General features: G+C 44.2%; 1 protein-coding gene across 4 annotated transcripts; it reads left to right on the forward strand.

Annotated features, from left to right (window-relative positions):
* The first annotated feature begins 525 nt into the window (after positions 1–525).
* Prnp (prion protein) lies at positions 526–14788 on the forward strand. Of its 4 annotated transcripts, none has more exons than XM_047541066.1 (3): positions 526–544; positions 3642–3722; positions 12390–14788. In XM_047541066.1, exon 3 carries the CDS (start codon positions 12400–12402, stop codon positions 13165–13167), a length of 768 nt encoding a protein of 255 aa, XP_047397022.1. In that variant the 5' UTR covers positions 526–544; positions 3642–3722; positions 12390–12399; the 3' UTR covers positions 13168–14788. The 4 variants fall into 4 exon arrangements, with proteins under 4 accessions (XP_047397022.1, XP_047397019.1, XP_047397020.1 ...); XM_047541063.1 differs by lacking the exon at positions 526–544 and adding an exon at positions 611–748; XM_047541064.1 differs by lacking the exon at positions 526–544 and adding an exon at positions 685–744.
* Positions 14789–18870: the final 4082 nt, after the last annotated feature.

Raw genomic sequence — 18870 nt, forward strand, 5'->3', positions numbered from 1 at the left:
ATATTTCAGCAGGAATCTTGAGCAAGAAGACCCCTTCTGCATCATATGAACTGCCTCAGGTCATATGCAGGCTTGTTCAATGTATTACACTTTTTCCTCTCTATATATCATATATCACAATCAATATCATAATCTAAATCATCCCTTTTGCATATGAGGAGCAGAAAGTGAAATGGAGGGGCAGGTAATAGCCAATGTCCTTTCTAGATCTCAAATTTTAAGGATTTAAGTGAAGAATATAAATTTTGGGCTCAATCCAGGTTAGCCAAATCTTTCTCTTTTGAAATTTTTATTTACCAAAGTTCCAGAGATTGCGTTCTCATTCCGCATGTAACCTTTCATTTTCTCGAGTTTCCATTACATAACGGTGAGTTGGAGCTCTGGACCGAATCATTAAAGATGATTTTTTTATAGTCAATGAGCAACGTCAGGGAGCGATGACACCCGGAGGCGTAACGACTGATGCAAATGTTTAAGCGAATCTCAACACGTTTTATGTGGTGACTCATTCCCAGCCCTGCTCTGGAGTCCGGCACCCTTTAAGGTAAGCCCGGGCGGGACGCCGGCCCCGTGCCGGGGAGCGTGAGCTTGGCTGCAAGGTAATTGGTCCCGCGCCGACCTCCGCCCGCGAGCGCCGCCGCCTCTCTTCCCCGCCCCCGCCCCTCCTGCGCCCTGCGCGTTGCCGGCGCCCTGCGCCAGTCGCTGACAGCCGCGGCGCTGCGAGCGTCCCTCTTCGCTTGCGAGGCAGGTAAACACCCAGCGCGGGCCGGGGGCGGGGATCCTAGGAACTCCCGCGGGGGAGCCGCGGAGGCCGAGAGTGAGGCCCGGGGCCGTGGGGTCGAGGCGCGAGGGCGCGCGGCCGGGTGAGGTCCGGAGGACCCGGGCGGTGGGAAGGGGCTGGGGCGCCCGGCGGGCGCGGGGCTAGTCTTGGGCCTGCCCTGTGCGCTCGTCTCTTCGGATGACGCTGCTTGGCTTGGCTTTAAGGTTTACGAGAGTCCCTTTTATTCGGAATCGGGGAGGGGCTGGCGGAGCCCCTCGGGGGGATGTTGGTGGGACAGAGGTGCCTCTGACCGCTTCCCCCACCTCACCCCACTGGCCTGCGGGATGGGCGAGTCGCGCGACCGCGCGGGCCGCAGGTCGCTGGGGAAGTACGGCGGGGGTGGGGGTCACCGGCAGTCGGAGAACCGGGGAGGGCCGCAAACGCTCGGAGAGGCCAGGCCCCTGGGGGACGCTGGGCTCCAGACTCCTGGTCAGTCAGTCTCCCTCGGAGCCGGAGGGCAGAGGCCAGGATGCCCCTGGGCCAAGCCGAGCTGCTTCCCGATGCCCAGAGGGTAGTGAGAGACTGGGTACGCGAGCGCTTGCCCCGGGCCTCGCTCCCCAGCGGCTGAGTGCCCCCCGGGAGTCCGCGGTGCCCTCCATTTCTGGCCAGCGAAAGAGTACCGGGGGAGGCTGCAGCCCCGCCCCTTTGGCAACCTCCCGGGGACCGGCCCGGCGCGCGGGGGCGGGGCCTCGTGTAGGCTCCGCCCTTCATTTGCAAGGCGGGTATTGCCCGGGTTCCTGGGGTCGAGGGTCTGCAGCCCGACTTCGGGCTTTGCGGGCTGGGCTCTCTGCCCCGCCCCAGGTGTAGCCTCGGACCCTCAGCAGCGCTTTTCACATTCTTTCCTGCTCTTCTGAAGGAACAGAACTGGGTCATCTGTGGGGCTGCAAGGGAAGAGAGCCCGGCTGGCTGGTGGCCCGCGGATAACCGGCCTCCTACACCTGAAGGCAGGCTCCTTCACGTTTCCTTTCGTTATGAAACTGTGTGGGAGGGGTTGGATTCATTTTTTATTTTTTCCCTTCCTCTCTGTAGTAGCCCTAGCGAACATATAATTTTTACCGCGGAATTCCATCGTCATCACATCCACCCTGACCATCTCAAAGTCAACTGCTTTCTGTTTTTCGGTTTCTTGAACAGTGAAATGCAATTTTATGGTTATCTTTATGGCTGCGTTATTTTCTTGTATTTAGAGTATCATGACTTAATAAGTAGTTCCCCTTGTGCTGAACATTTGAGATGTTTCTCTTTTCCTTATACAAAACTCCAGGTTCTATCCAGAATAGAATTAAAGATTTGTATAAATTTTAATTATCTGAAAAATAGGAACAGAAAATTGAATAAATGTCAGACATTTGGAAAAATCAACCACCCTCCCAGATTTGAAAAAGAAAAATATCACCTAGGAAAAGGAACAATTTTACCTACACAAACACTGAGAAGCTCTTTAAGAACCGGAAAGGGAAAGGAAGCAGGGTAGCTAGGATGGAATTTGTGTATCATTTGTACCTGACACAAGCTTTCCATCCTTGTGAAAAGAAAATGCCAGGGTTATAATAGGTAAATAGTGAAATGATGAGTCATTTACATAATAAAATGCAAATTGAAGCAAATTTAGGTTACCATTTTACATCTGTTAAATTAACAAAAACAACAGTGACAGCAAGCCCTGCTGGAAGGTTGCCTGAAACTTTGAATATTCAGATATTCAGGCAAGTGGCAGGGCTGCAGGGTTAGAAATCTGACTTTGCAACCCACTTCGGTGACTTTAGACAGGTTACCTAATTTCCTAACCCTCCTTTTGCCCGTTCATAAAAAGGAGAAAATGATGTTCTTCCGGGGATGATTACAACATTAACCATCTACTTAAAACAGACCCTTGGTACCCATGCTTTTTTGTTTCCTAGTCACACCAACTGGAGACATTGTGAATCAATACAGACCTTTTATAAAACAATCTGAGGATGCATTAGTTGAAAGCAGTGACCCAGAAATACTGCTCCTGGGAATTTACCTGCAATGGAAAAAACAAACAAGATACAAAGGAAAAAAAAAAAAAAAAAAAGGCCATATGCAGGCACCTATTCCAAGCAGAATGATCTAAAATTAGAACCAACTGAGAAACAACGAAAATGTTTAACAGCAGGATTGCTAAGAAAAATGACACATTAACTGAGAGGAACATTATATAACCATCAAAAATCTTGATTTGGAGCCAGTGATAGGTGGGGGGCTCATGCATGAATACAGAGGTGAAAAATATGAAAGGGAAAGCACAGAAAATGAAAGTACTAACAGAAATTATACATGGTCCTATTTTTTTTGTTGTTGTTGATATATTGTTTTCATTAACTAATGTTATTGAATCCTGGGACAGGTTTTTGGTTTGTTTGTATGGTCTTGGAGAGTAAATCCAGGAGTAACCTACCTCTGAGCTACATCCCCAGTACCACCACCCCCTTTTTTATAATTTTATTTTGAGACAGGGTCTCAATGAGTTGCCCAGGCTGGCCTTGAACTTGTAATCTTCCTGCCAAATAGTTGGGATTACAGGCGAGAGCCACTGCACCTGACTCAGTTTCAGTTTCTGAAATGAGATGGACCCACAGTTTTCTGTGTGTTGGTGAAAGAGGGAGAGATCATTATCATGTTTTCTTCTTAGAATAAGACATTTTTAGCTGACCTTGTTTCCTTTTTCAAGGGCTACTTCATTTTTTTCTCAAATAGATGTATTACTGGTTTAGTAATCTGTGTATTAGATTGTTCTTTTCAAGAGTCACTTCTTGGATTCATTTATCAATTCCAGTTTTTCATTGTTGTTTTTAAGGACTCCTGAATATACTTCAAACTGAACAATTTCAACCAAGCCAAAGCATTCTGTCTTCACTGAGGCACCAGTCCAGTTTAGGTGAGTCACAACAGATTGGACCCTGTGAAATCTCGTTGGTCTTGTGATGATTGAAAGTCACCAACTGTCACAGCAAATCCAAGTCAGGGAAGGCTATAATCATAAGCCCTGGTTCCAGAGGCCATTTGGTAATGTATAACTTACACCTATCTGCATTATTTCTTCATGTAAAGTCAGCTTGATTTTGCAGAGCAAGAACCACTATGACTTTCTTTAGAATTATGCTGAATTGTATAAGGGAGCAAATATTTTTAAAATAATGTAATAAAAAGCACAACGATAACATAAACATTTCTGCATCAGATTGGCACTGAACATCACTCTCAACCAACTGACAAAGCCAAGACGAAAGGTTTTTCTCAACTAGTTTTAACTTACCTAGTCCATTCTCCCTTTTCAGATCTTATTTCTAATTCCAAGGCAACTATATCAACTGTGAACTGCTGCATATTAAACATTCAACACATGTCTGTATCTAACCTGGGAATGGCTACAACATTATAAAATAACCCCAAGTGAAGTAGTATGCCGCAGCTCTTGAGATTGAGTTGCGGTCTCAGTTTGTTAACCCTTTGATCCTACTATATTCTACTTGCTGCAACCATGGTATTGTATGATCACTTCAAGAGATGTGCTCCTTTCAGGAAGAAAAGTTTTATAATGTTAAGTGTCACATTTAGGAAGACCTAGCTGCAAGCCTGGCTAGGAATGCCAGTTCCCTAGGAAGCTTCCAAAATCCTGTAGCTGGAACTCTCTGGGTTCTGGCAATCTTGTCTTCAAGTGATTCTTGCATTTTTTATTTTTTATTTATTTATTTATTTATTTTTTGATACCACTTATTGAACCTGGGATGCTTAACCACTGAGCCACATCCCCAGTCCCTTTTTTTTTTTTTTTTTTTTTTTTTTTTTAAATTTTGAGACAGGGTCTCGCTAATTTACTTAGGGCCTCATTAAATTGCTGAAGCTGACCTTGAATTTGGGATCCTCCTTCCTCAACCTCCCAAGCTGCTGAGCTTATAGGTATGTGTCACTGCACCCAGCTGTTCTTCAAGTAATTCTGATGATGGACCAGGTTGGGGGCCCTTTGCCCTGCTTAATACAGAGCTGGACTTCAGAGTGACAGTTAAAAAAATCCCTACCTTAATTTTTTTTTTCTCCAAAATTTTCTCTTTTATTTTATTTTATTTATTTTTTATTTATTTTTTATTTATTTTTATTTATTTATTTTTATTTATTTATTTATTTTTTATTTTTTTTTTTATTTTTTATTTTTGGTGGTGCTAGGGGTTGAACCCAGGGCCTTTTTCATGCCAGTCAAGCACTCTACCAACTGAGCTATATCCCCAGCTCCAAAATTTTGTATGACTTACATCAAACAAGGGTCAGTGACTTCAGAACCTTAAAACATTTTGTGATAAATGTTTTCTATTTAGCTCAAGAAAGAATAGGAAATTTCCCCGAAGATAGTGCGTGGGAGGGTGCTGCTTGATTCTCCCCTATTCCTAACTTAGCCAATTAAACTTCAAGTTGTTATGCATTACTCAGATTTATAAAAAGTCTGACCACCAACACACTCCCTTGATGGTCTGGAAGGTCATTAAGACCACTAAATTTGGATCTCAGCTCCATCATCTTGGGTCGTTATGACCCTAGGACAAGTTCTTTCTAGCTCTGGCCCAGTCCCCATCAATAAATGAGAATGGACTGGGTGCAGTGATATACACATGTAATCCCAATAACTAGGGAGGTTGAGGTAGGAGGATCACAAGTGTGAGGCCAGCCTCAGCAATTTAGCAAGACCCTCAACAACTTAGAGACTCTTGCCTCAAAGTAAAAAATTAAAAAGGGCTGGGGTGTAGCTCAGTGGTAGAATGCCCCAGGGTTAAATCCCCAGTACCAAAATATAAATTAATTAATTTTTAAAAATTAAAAGTAAAAAAAAAAAATGAGAATAGAATCAGTGGAATAATTCATGAATCTTTGTGTACCTTCTCTCTAGTTCCATGACCCTGCCATTCTGCTCTTGTAACCAGTGCCACATGATCTCATTGTAGTTTTGCATTCCAGAATCTGGCAGACCAGATGCATTCTGCTTTTCCTTCTCATTCCAAAATTTCTTTAGTTCTTTTTTTTTTTTTTTTTTTTTTTTTCAGTGCTGGGAATGAACCTACGGTTACACAGCTTTCCTCATATAAATCCTACTATTTATTTTGAAGTTAAACCCTAGGTATTTTGAAATTTTTATTGCCATTACAAATGGAATGCTTTACTACTAAATCTTCCAAATAATTACAGCTAATTTAGGGAATCTCTAGTTTTTGTTATGTTGACTTCAAAAATTGCCACCCTCATGAACTTACTCATTTATTCTAAGACCATTCGGATGATTTTACTGGATTTTCAGATGGAATACCACATCTATATGAACTTCCAGAACCATCTAAAATAATAACAGCAATAGGTTGCATTATTGTCTTATTTGCCATATTAGTGCAAATGCCTTCCCTTTTTTTTTTTAGAAACAAAAATTAGACTAGGATGTTAGCGTTGTATTTGATAGCCCCTCTTGATGGAAAGGGACTATCCTATCCTTCTGGTTCTATACAGTTTATGTGTGTGTGTGTGTGTGTGTGTGTGTGTGTGTGTGTGTGTAAAACCCAAAGCCTCACACATGCCAAGGACATACTCTACCCCTGAACTACATCTCCACCCTCCCATACAAACTTTCTTTCTCTTTTCTTTTCCTTCCTCCCTTCCTTCCTTCTTTCCTTCTGTCTTTTTTCTTTTCTTTTTACAATAGTGAGAACTGAACCCAGGGGTGTTCTATCACTGGGCCACATCCCCAGCCCTCTTTTATTTATTTTGAGGGTCTCATAAAATTGCTGAGGTTGACCTCAAACTTGTGATCCTCCTGCCTCAGCCTCCACAATTGTTGGTATAATAGTCATGTGCCACCACACAGGTCTCCTATAAGAACTTTTTTAAAAAAATAGCTTAAATTTTTTTACAGTCAGGAACGGTTATTGATTTTAGTTGAAAACTTTTTGACGTCTGCAGAAAATTTGGGTTTTTTCCTTCCTTGACCTGTTAAGATCTGTTAAGATTTCCTGATTTTGAGATATTCTTTTATTCCTAAAATAATCCTTACTGTTCACAGTGCATTCTGCTTTTACTAAACTATTAAAATTAGTTTGGTGGTCTTTTCTATGGATGTGAAAATATTCCTATCATTGGAGATTGTGTAGCAGACTGGCTGAATGTCAGCCTTCATACTAGGAGTTGAATCTTTCTCTCTCTCTCTCTCTCTCTCTCTCTCTCTCTCTCTCTCTCTCTCTCTCTCTTTCTTTTTTTTTTTTTTTTTTTTGGCATTAGTGGGGATTGAGCCCAGGGCATCACACATGCTAGGCAAGTGCTCTACCACTGAGCTACAACCCCAGCTCTTTCCAAATTTTATTTTGATACAGGGTCTCACTCAGTTGTCCAGGCTGGCCTCAAACATGTGACCCTCCTTTCTCAGCCTCCTGAAAGTTGCTGGGATTACAGTTGTGGGCCACTTTGCGCAACAAGAATTTGAATCTTGTCCCTTTACCCCATTGGTTATAAACACTGTATCTCAGGTAAAGATGCCCAAATGTTTATCTCTACTGCTTTCCAGATTCTTTAAACAACTGCCTAAACTCTCACTCAATGCTCCCACTTGAATGACTCATAGATATGGCAAAGTTTATGTGTCTAAACTAGCACTGGTAGTTTTGTTTGCCCAACTATGGCCTTCTTCCAGTTTCTCCTATTTCAGAAATGGTATCACCACCAACCCCAGGTTATGAAAGCCACAAGCTTGGGCAACTCTCATTCCTCTCTGCTCTATCAGCAGGTCTAATTGGTTCCTTCTGCAAATTACATCTCATTTATTTATAGCTCATCAGCCTCATCCCAGGCATGCTGCCATCTTTCTTTAATAATTTTCTAACCAGTCTCTCCATTTCCTTTTCTGCCCTAAATGGCTAAATTTTCTTCTTTACATACAGTTAGGATGAACTTTTGGAAAAAACAATTCTATGGTATTAACCTCCTACTAAGACCTTTACCCACTTCTCCAATTTCAGCAGTCTACTTTTCCTCTTATTTCATAAGACTCTAGATACTCAATATCTTTTTTGGGCTTTGAACGCACCAAACTAAATATCTTACTCACAATTGTGTCCTTGGCCCCTCACATAATTCTACAATCTTAAAAGACATTCAAAATATGTATAAAACTATTGTATGAGTCCATTTTGTTACTGTAGTGAAATACCCTACACTTTGTAAAGCAAAGAGGTTTGTTTCGCTTATAGACCTGAAGGTGGAAGAGCATAGTGAGCATCAGCTTGGCTCTGGTAGAGGCCTCATGGCGGATGGCCCCACGATGGAAGGAATGTATGTGAGAAGGAAAGATCATATCACCAGACAGGAAGTCAAAAGCAACTCTGGGTTTGGGCTTTCTCTTTAACAACTCACTGTCCAGAGAACTAACCCATGCCCCTGGTAGCTACCTTAACCCCTTCTGGGGAGCAGCACCTCCAGTGACCTAAGAACCTCTCATTAGACCCCGCCTTTTAAAGATTCTGTTACCTCCCAACCTTGCCACGTTGAGGATTGAGCCTCCAACCCTTAGGGGACGAAGCACATCCAAACCATGACAGGAATCAGTAAGTTTCTGTATTATAATATTACATTACTAGATAGATGGATAGTTTCTCTCATTGTTTAGGGGTTTTTTTTTTTGTTGTTTGTTTTGTTTTATTTTGTTTTACCATACTGGAGATTGAACCCAGGTGCTCTTATCACTGAGCTACGTCCCCAACTCTCTTTATTTTTCATTTTGACACAAGATCTCACCAAGTTGCTGACTGGCCTCAAACTTGCTATTCTTCCTGAGTCACTGGGATTTTAGGTATACACCAGAGCGCCCAGCACAATATATAATTTTTGACTACATTTTTCTCCATTTTTCTTTGGTCATTGGTCAATTCTAGTTTTCCTTCTGTTTGTTTTTTTTCTTTTGACAGTACTGGGCATTGAACCCAGGGCCTTGCACATGCCAGGCAAGGACAAGTACAGTATGGCCTGAACTAGGAGGTGGGAGGAAGAGGAGGCTGCAGGGAACCACACTGAGTGGGCTTTGAATGCACCCTGTGCAGCTCTTACTGTTGATCTACATCCCCAGCCCTTTTTATCTTATTTTTGAGACAGAGTCTCGCTAAGTTGCTCAAACTTGGGATCCTTCCACCAGCTTCTTAAGTAACTGGGACTATAGGTATATGCCACTCCACCCAGCTTCTATTTCTTAAAATAAATGACATATACTAGTTATTCCATCAGTATATGTCAAATGAGTTAATTCTGAAGTTGATTTTTGTGATGCATATTATAATGGAAAGACCATCCATCTCACACGGATTTTTCATTCGTAAAACAAACATAGTACACAGTACTCTCAATATAGAACTGGCCATAGATAATCTGAGCATCTGAACTGGGACACTTCCAACAATGGCACTGGGGATCGAACCCAGGCACACTCAACCACTGAGCTAGATCCCCAGCCCTGTTTATTTTAAGACAGGGTCTTGCTCAGGTGCTGAGGCTGCCTCAGACCTGCCAGTATCCTCTCTCACCACCCTTCTCCATTCCAAATGCTGTTGGATGCCATCCACCTTCTGTGCCTGGTTTCTGTCCTCTGTTCCTCCCTCACTGTAGGGTATCATTGCTGGTCCTGTGTCATCATGAGCTTACAGAGCCCTAACTCTTTCTGCATATGTGTGTGTGTTGCAAAGGTTTGAACCCAGGGCCTCGGCATGCTAGTCAAGCAGTCTACCACTGAGCTACACCCTCTGTCGAGCTGTTAACTCTTACAGCCTTAAATGGGTGCGTTCAGGGCACAACTCAGTGTGGTTCCCCTGTAGCCTCCCCTTCCTCCCACCTCCCTTTTCAGGTCATACTGAATCTCCAGCCAGCCAGAGCCTGCCACCATGGCTGGCACTTGAAACAAATGTTTGTTTTATTGAATTGAAGCTGTCAGCTGGCCATTGGAGAAAAGAATGGTTTGTAAATTTATAAATATGATCCTATTTAGAAAGTCATTGTAAATACTTTATTTATAGTTTGCTTAGTCCTTATGCTCTACTACAGAGCAGTTTTCATGGTCTTTCATTCATTCAGCATCCATTATGAATCAGATGCCATGTCCAGGGATGTGCTTTGAACAAAACCAAGCCCCTGCCCTGGAGGAGCCTATGCTCCAGTGGAGAAGATGGACAATAGCTACAATAAATAGTTTGTCAAGTAGCCGTGACAGCTCTGGAAGGAAATGCAATGGGGAAAGGGGACAGGACGGGGTGCTATTTTACGTGGATTGGTGCGAAGGCCCCCGCCCCAAGATGACATTTGTGCAGACTTGAGCCACCTGAGTAGCAATAGCAAGTGCCAAGGCCCAGAGATGGTGATTTGCTGGTTGGTTTGAGGAGCAGCAGGAGGCTGGGGAGAGGAAACCAGTGGAGCCAGGTCTTGTGGCCCGCCAGTATGGTCAGGATTTTGCATTTTATCCTGAATACAAAAGCACGTCACTTGGGGGCAAGGGAATGGCACCACGTAATTGCATATTAAAAAGAGAACACACAATAGGAGCCAAGGGAGAAGCAGGGAGGCTGGATGGGAGGCTGGGAAGGACTCAGGTGGGAAGTGATGGAGGCTTCAGCTAAGACTGTCATGTTGGAAAATGTGAGAAGCCAAGGTGCTTAGGATTCTTGTCAAGGTGGAGCTAATTAGATTTGCTGTTAGAGCCAATGTGTGCTGTAAAGAGAAAATTCAAGAGTAACCCCAAGGTGTCTGGGTTTGGCTCACTGGGTAAAGGAGGAAGGGGTTGACCTAAAAACCCTTCAGACTGGGAGCTGTTAACTGAGGAGATGGTTCCCTGGGGTGTGTGAGCAGCGTGGAGGCCGAGAGCTGGACCCATGAGACGATGAGTGGGTCAGGGAGGAGGCCTGCCGACGACGAGGGGGGGCAGCAAAGGCTCCTTCAGGGAGCCTCCCAGAATCCTGATTAGTATGATCTGAATACTTTAATTTGGCTTGTAATTTTTATTTACTTATGACCACCAGCATTTCCAATTTTAATAATGTTAGTAGGAACTTAAGCAGGATGTTAATTAACTCTTTTATTCGCTTGATAATTCTCATGAATAGCATGCAATTTAGTTGTTATTTCAGCAGGATATGAAAACAAACTATCCCTTTTTTTAAATTTGGAGATAATCCCAGTGCTAGAAACAAGACGGTGTATACCATTTTAGATCTTATGGCCCACTTGATATCTTGAAGCATATGATTTGATCTGGGATATAGTCTATTCTGTTTAATAATCATTCTACTCTGTCTTTTTCCTCTGTCCTTGGAGAAGAGCTCCCAGAGTAAATGAGATCTTTTATTCCAAAAGGAGATTTCTAATTTGATGAAGGGACATTCTAAAATGGGTCATAAATTGTGATTGAGGATATTTGGCTCATTGCTGATTTCTAAACTGTGAAAGCCCTTTTATAATCTAAAATATTTCTTTCCTACCAAAAATTAGAAGAAAATAAATCACTCATAAAACATTGAATACTAAAATAAAACTCATGCACCAAGTGTGATTGCACTTCTTGTGAACACTGCCCGAGTGTTCAACAGCCCCACCTGTCTGTCTTTAGAGAGAGCAATGAATGGGCTTGCAAAATCCTGGATGTTTCCTGTTTCTAGTAAAATTGTATTGAATTCCTTTGAGGAAGTTATTCTTGGCATTTACATGTTCAGGGGATATTAATTCTTTAACTTAACAAAAATCTATTGTGTCCTGCTCTGTGCCAGGCGCTGCCCTAACCCCTAAGGACACAGCTACAAACAAGAGCCACTTATTCCCTGCCTACATTCCTGCAGAGGAAAGAAGACACTGGGCCTGGTTTTTTTTGCGTAATTCCCGCCACACCCACCTGGGGGACTTCTAACTAGACATTACACTCATAAACTCACACAGGCCACGTGGCCTCGGGTTACTCTGAAGGGGACGCACCAGGGTTTTTGATATCCACAGAGCAGCTGGGGACTTGTCTCAACCCCCAACCCCTGCAAGTGACAGCTCAGGTTCGAGGGAATAAGATCCATACTGGTGGGTGAATGGTTCCTCTTGATATAGAACACCCATGCCCCACAGGAACTGATGCCCCTTATAGCAGACCAGCGGCACAGCTTCCAGTGTCCCCAGGAGGATGTGCCCAGTTCTAAGATTGACTGCTCTAAAGATGCTCAAAGCCATGTAAACCCACCAGGCGTTAGTAGTTCCTCCCAGACACATGCAGGTTATCAACTGGCGATTATTTTTACACCAAGGAAAGTTGCTGGCACTCTGCCTCTCTTTCAGGTTTCCAGGAAACAGCTGGAAATTAACTCGAAGTCAAATTTGTCTTCAGAGAATGAGAATAAGTTGTGTTGCCCGTTACTTACAATTGCTTTTATCCAGAGTGCTACCAAGAAGCCCAGGGTGCGAGGAGCTGGTCCCTGCTATGCATTCATTCCTCATGCAGCAAACAGTAGATGGTTTCAGGATAAATGTAGGTCACTCACTCCACGCCCTCTTCTTCATTTTGCAGATCAGTCATCATGGTGAACCCTGGCTGCTGGCTGCTGGTTCTCTTCGTGGCCACATTGAGTGACGTTGGCCTCTGCAAAAAGCGGCCAAAGCCTGGAGGAGGGTGGAACACTGGGGGAAGCCGTTACCCTGGGCAGGGCAGCCCTGGAGGCAACCGCTACCCACCCCAAGGTGGTGGTGGCTGGGGGCAGCCTCATGGTGGTGGCTGGGGGCAACCCCATGGTGGCGGAGGTTGGGGGCAACCCCATGGTGGCGGTGGCTGGGGACAACCCCACGGTGGTGGCTGGGGGCAAGGAGGCACCCACAATCAATGGGGCAAGCCTAGTAAGCCAAAAACCAACATGAAGCATGTGGCAGGTGCTGCTGCGGCTGGGGCAGTGGTGGGGGGCCTTGGTGGCTACATGCTGGGGAGTGCCATGAGCCGGCCCCTTATACATTTTGGCAACGACTATGAGGACCGTTACTACCGTGAAAACATGTACCGTTACCCCAACCAAGTGTACTACAAGCCTGTGGATCAGTACAGCAACCAGAACAACTTTGTGCATGACTGCGTCAATATCACAGTCAAGCAGCACACAGTCACCACGACCACCAAAGGGGAGAACTTCACCGAGACCGACATTAAGATAATGGAGCGCGTGGTGGAGCAGATGTGCATCACCCAGTACCAGCAGGAGGCCCAGGCTTACTATCAGAGAGGATCCAGCATGGTCCTCTTCTCTTCCCCACCTGTGATCCTCCTCATCTCCTTCCTCATTTTCCTGATCGTGGGATGAGGAAGGTCTTCCTGTTTCCAAGTCTTCTTTATCTTGGTCCAGGGTCGGGGAGGGGGGTATCCACCTGCAGCCATTTTAGTGGTGGTGTCTCATTCTTGCTTTTCTCTTCATCCCCCTTAGGCTATACCCTTGGCACTGATGGGCACCAGAAAGTGTCGAGTAGACTTGGATGCTGTTTATTCAAGGGCCCTTTGATTGAGTCCTTCGTGGACCAAGGCTAATGCTGAGCCAGTATAACAGTAAATAATCACTGGTTAATCTAGGCTTATTTTTGGTCTAGTGCAACAGATAGATAAAGACTAAAATAGATCTTAAAATGGTCCTCAAAGACTTTTGCCTGAATACCTCTGGCTCCTTTAGTAGCCAGAGCTCAGGGCATGAATGCCCTGGCTTAGCAATGATTTCATAGTAGTTTGGAACTTTTTTCTCATCCCTGTTAAGAAAACTTGATATCATTTCTTCCAAGTTTGGAAGGGGGCCACATAATACTCATTCAAAAGAAAAAACACTAGAAATCCTCAACTCTTGGGCCGCAGGCTCAGCCCTGGAGCATGTGCTGTGTTTTCAGAGAGCTGTGGTGACATCTTGCTTTTTGCAGAAGGAACTACACAGCAGTTGCTGAATTAGAGTAACTATTAGTGTGACCCTAGAACTCCAGCCAGAGGACATATTCACAGGGGATGGACATAATTAACACAGGCAAAAGACTTCTGAGACTGAAAAATCCAGCATTTGGGAATGGTGCCTTTGGAGACAAGCTCCCATTTGGGATGTGTAGAGCATCCACACGTGGCATTCCTTTCTTTAGTAAATAAATCATAGATAATTAAGGCAGCAAGAAAAGTTAGATTGCCTCCTGAACACTGAAGGTGAATCTTTGTTTCCCAGAAACTAGAGTGATATTAACCGTGTTTGGGTGACACCAGGAGATGAAACTCCAAGGAAGGCTGCAGTTGCAAAACCATGATCCTCCTGGAGGATTACGAAGTGAAGAATGCGAAGAGGAGCTTGGGTTTCTTCATTTCTGTCCCATAAATGTCAAAACCCAGGATTAGGTCGAGTCTTCAGTTTCTCTAATTGGCTTTTGAATCAAAGAACAGGGAGACAATCTAAAAAATATCTTAGGTTGCAGATGACAGAAATAACCATTCTGAGTGGAAAAGGAAATTCTGTAAATGTTTAGATAAGGTAAAGTTGTTCCCTAAATTGTTCAATATTGTCACCTAGCAGATAAATATTACTATTCTGCAATGTAATTGGCTTGCACTATATGGGTGTTTTATGTTTTAAAAAGTATATATAAAATATATATTGCATATGACAAACTTAGAAGTTTTGTTTAGAGCAGTTAACATCTGAAATGTCTAACACATTAATGGTTTTGTAAGGTACTAAGTACTTAATATGTGGGAAAGGCTGTTGTGTGGCCCTTAGGCTTACAATGTGCACTGAATAGTTTTGTATATGAATCCAAAGTGAACACCACTAACTGGTCTTTGAAATATGCATGTACTTTATATTTTCTATATTTGTAACTTTGCATGTATTTGTTTTGTTGTATAAAAATTTATAAATGTTTATTATCTGACTGAAATTAAACAAGAGCTAAGATGAGCACCACTCTCAGAGTTTGAAGTTGTATTCATTGGCACTGACCCTGTGTTGGCAGAATCACCTGGGGGCACTTTCAGCCTGGGTGATGGCTGATTACATGTACCTGCTCTGATCCTGCCATCAGCCTTACTTCCAGTCAGACTAGTTTATCTCCGCTGGCTTCTCATTTTTTCCCTGCAAGTATCTGAGTGCACTCAGCCTTGAGTAAACTGTGAAGGCACTCTTGATGCAGGAGGAACACAATTCACATGCTCTGGGAGCATTTTTCTGTCATAGATTTAGAAATGGATTTTTGCAGTGCTGGGAATTGAACCCAGGGCTTCATGCATGCTAGGCAAGCACTCTATTACTGAGCTACATACACTCCCAGCTCCTAGAAACAGATTTTCTAGAAAAACTGAAAACAACTTCTAAATTACCCATTTGATGCCTCTAACTCTGTTTCTTAAACATTCTCAGGTCTTGTGAGCCCCAGTGACAATCACTTCTCAGATTCAATAACTTTGGACCAAAAGGCCACTTCTTATCTGTCACGACCTTCCACCTCATTTGCACGTGTTGCTCCTTCCTAAGTGAGAGGCACTAGCATTGTGATGCTCTTAGTTATCTTCTCTAGAGGTTTCCTTTGGCAACTCTAATTCACCAATAATCATAAGGAGTGATGGAAATTACAGTATCAAAACCTTAGCAAATGCCTGCATTGTGGCTGGAGGAGGAAGTTGCCCTGGTGGGTCTTTGAAGTATGACTCCAGCATGGCTGGGGAAATCAAACTCAGAGAGGCACGTGAAATTACAGGATTTATGATACTCAGGTCCTGGGGAAGGTAAGCATGGCATGCCATGCAGCAGCCAAATAGAAGGAGCAACTCCATCGAGCAGGTGGGGAGCAAGAGACAGAAGCCACGGGCAAGTGCCTTTACTAGGGTTCAAGGTGGAGGACACAAATGGAAGGGGATATCATGGGTGTATTTGAATGTCACTAGGTCAGAGTCAGAGGACTGTTAAGAAGGGCAGATAAAGCTTTATCATGTTGGTGCACCTGTTGCCTGGGATGGGTGCACAGCATGCCTGTTTGTAGGGGTGTTGACATCAGAAAAATAGGAGTTTTTTAAAATATACAATACAATGCCAGAGGATCAACCTTGTATTAACCCACTGAGACCCCGTCATTCACAAAACTGCCAAATCAAGATAACATGCAAAATCTCAAAAGCATTACGAATGGACCTCAGAGCTGACCCTTAACATTTCTAGAACTATTTTCTCTTTTTTGCCATTTTCCTTCAATGAAGTTTTAAAAATAAATTCATTATCTGATAATACTAATTTCTCAAAACTAGCCCATGGAGAAGACTGGAATCATCCAGAGCACAGGTGTTCATTTGTAAGGCCAGAGTGAATAATATCTATCTTTCTCAGGCCCCCAGATTTTCTTCCTGTCATCTCTGACTCCAGAAAGTGTTTCAAAAGGAAATTTTATTTTTAAAAGTAAACAAAAATTTTAAAATAAATGAAACTATTCTAACCCCAGAGAGGGTTCTGCCAAATGCTGCCTTTGTTTCTCTCCTCCCTATCTAGGGGTGAGACCAAAGAGGCAACCTCTGCCTTTGGAGGGAAATTCAGGTTAGCATTGCTTCCTGCTCTAATGGGAAGCCTTAATCCAGAACATAAGCGTCTCCAGGTCCAGGGTCTGATCTTGCTAATTTACCTGAGCATGCTATGTATGATTCATTTCTACTCAATGAGGGTGACTTCCTCTCTGACTCCTAGAACTCTTCTGCTGGGACTTAGCTCATCCTGAACTGTTCCCATTCTTTACCCACTTCCTGTGAGTCCTGCCCACATTCTCCTTGGAAGCCACATCTGCTCCAGATGCTTCTGTAGAACTTTTCCTCCCTCTTTGCCCTGGAGCAGGGCTCCTTGAACTCAAACATGCAGGTAAAACTGCAGGTAGGTCCCTACTTGCAGGTCTGGTCTGAGACCCAATATTCTGCATTTCTAGCAAGTTCCTAAATGATGCTGTGCTGGACCCATGAACTACCCTGTAAAAAGGTTCTGGGGTTCCCACACTGGAAAATTGCATCAGAAGCCCCCTGGAAGGCTTACTAAGCACAGATGGCTGGCCCATCTCTGGAGCTTCTGATTCCCAAGTACTGGGTTGGGGCCTGAGGATCTGCATTTCTAACAAATCCCCAGGTGATGCTGTGCTACTGGTAAGAATCTTACACAGGAAAATCTAATGCCCTACCACAAGATGTAAAAGAAATAGAAGACTGTCCCAGCCCTGAAATACTCAAAAAGCTGGATAGAAACTGAACATCTGACCCAGAAACAAGAAACTGGGAATTCTCCCTGGAAGAAGGAGAGAGCTAGGAGTTCAGGGGGTGAATGACTAGAGGGGTGTAAGGAGGTGATTAACTCCTGCAGTCTGAAAAGCACAAACTCAGCTGAATCCTACAGTCCACCCCTCCTGAGAAATTTAGCTAAACCTGGGATGGTACATAGTCCACCAGTGAGGACTTCTCATGCCCAGATGTGCCCACAATCACCTGAGGATGTTAAAATGCAGGTTCTGAGATGTCAGGTCTGAGGTGAGCTCAGTAACTCTGAAGTTCTGTGAGTTCCCAGGTGATGTGATGATGGGGAGTTCTGGGAACTACACCCTAAGAAGGAGCCAGCAGCCCAGGTCATCCTGGAGAGCTGTCTAGTCCCCAGGGAACTAGGGACTAGACATTGGGGAAGCACTGAGGGCTCAGAACCTGTCAGGGGAATCTTCACCTTCTCTTGTTTCTAAGGACTTCCTCCCCTGTACAATTCCCCCCATAGGCCCAGTAGTAGAATTGGCCCCTCACAGGCGGCCAGACTGTGTAGCTTCCCTCAGACCTAAGATAGTCAGCTCATTGCCCCTGAGAGACTCTCTCTGAGGAAGACTCGGCCCCAGCTGCAACATCTTCATCCCCCCAGACTCTCAATTTCTTTGAACCTCCAACAGATTTGCTTGTTCTATAGAAATCACCCACAATTTCCAAGATAAGAGGATTAGGAAAATCGCTCTTTCACCCATATGGTTTCTCCAAGATGAACGTGACCTCACAGGGCTCAGGGTGGCACGTGAGGTGGACACAGTTATTTTCTGTCCAGACTTAGACTCAGAATTATGCTGAGAACTTCTTAGAGGCTAAAGAAATGGGGCTCATGGGACCTCTTGCCCCACGAACCTGTGACGGGTTCTTAGGGTTGCTGTTTCCTGTCTATCATTTCCTGAGTTCCGATAGCCGAACAGGGCCAGAAGTTAGGCCTCAGAGGACTGATGGTGCTGCTATCACTGTCCCACACTGTCTCAGGTCAGACCATGCCCTTTGCCTGAGACACTGGCTTCTTCTCAAGCCCAGGACGGGGGTGGGGGTGGAGGGTGGCACCTATCCTTACTGTGTGCTTTAAAGGATTCCCCTTAGGCTTCTGCTTAGAGCCCATTGCCCTGTTCCTAAACCACATTCCACATATCCAGGATGTCGGAATTCAGTGATATTTTACAAATATCTCCAAGTCCTGAAAATATTTTTATGTTCTGCACAAGGCTGGAACTGGTCACGTCAAGTCCTTGTCTTGATTCTCCAAATGCACCTGCAACCTCTAGATAGCAATAGGCTCACACTGGCACCTCCCAGCCAATTCACCACCCTAGACAGCAGCTCCTCACCTTCTTCTCATGGCCCCCATCCAATTAGTCCAATCACACCCATGTTTCCAAGCATCTTCTTGTGAATCTTTAGAAGCTGGCCAGTGCCATGGACACTTCTTGTACCATGTACTCCAACTTATAGGATCTTACCGGTCAGGTCTCAATGGTGTTCTTGTTCCACTGCTATTGTGGTTTGGATATGAGGCATCCCCCCAAATTTCCTGTGTTAATGCAGAAATGTTTGGAGGTGAAATGATTAGATTGTGAGCTATAACCTAATCAGTCCACCCTAGTTTGATTGGACTAACTGGATGGTAACTGTAGGCAGATGGGGCATGGCAGGAGGAGGTGGGTCACCGGGGGAGTACCCTGGAAGGATACATCTTCTCTGAAGCCCCTTCCCCTGC

This window comes from Sciurus carolinensis, chromosome 2, assembly GCF_902686445.1.
Source record: "Sciurus carolinensis chromosome 2, mSciCar1.2, whole genome shotgun sequence".
NCBI classification, from domain to species: Eukaryota; Metazoa; Chordata; class Mammalia; order Rodentia; family Sciuridae; genus Sciurus; species Sciurus carolinensis.

Excerpts from the sequence above, each read along its gene's own strand:
- Prnp (XM_047541066.1), top strand. The coding sequence starts at position 12,400 with ATGGTGAACCCTGGCTGCTGGCTGCTGGTTCTCTTCGTGGCCACATTG.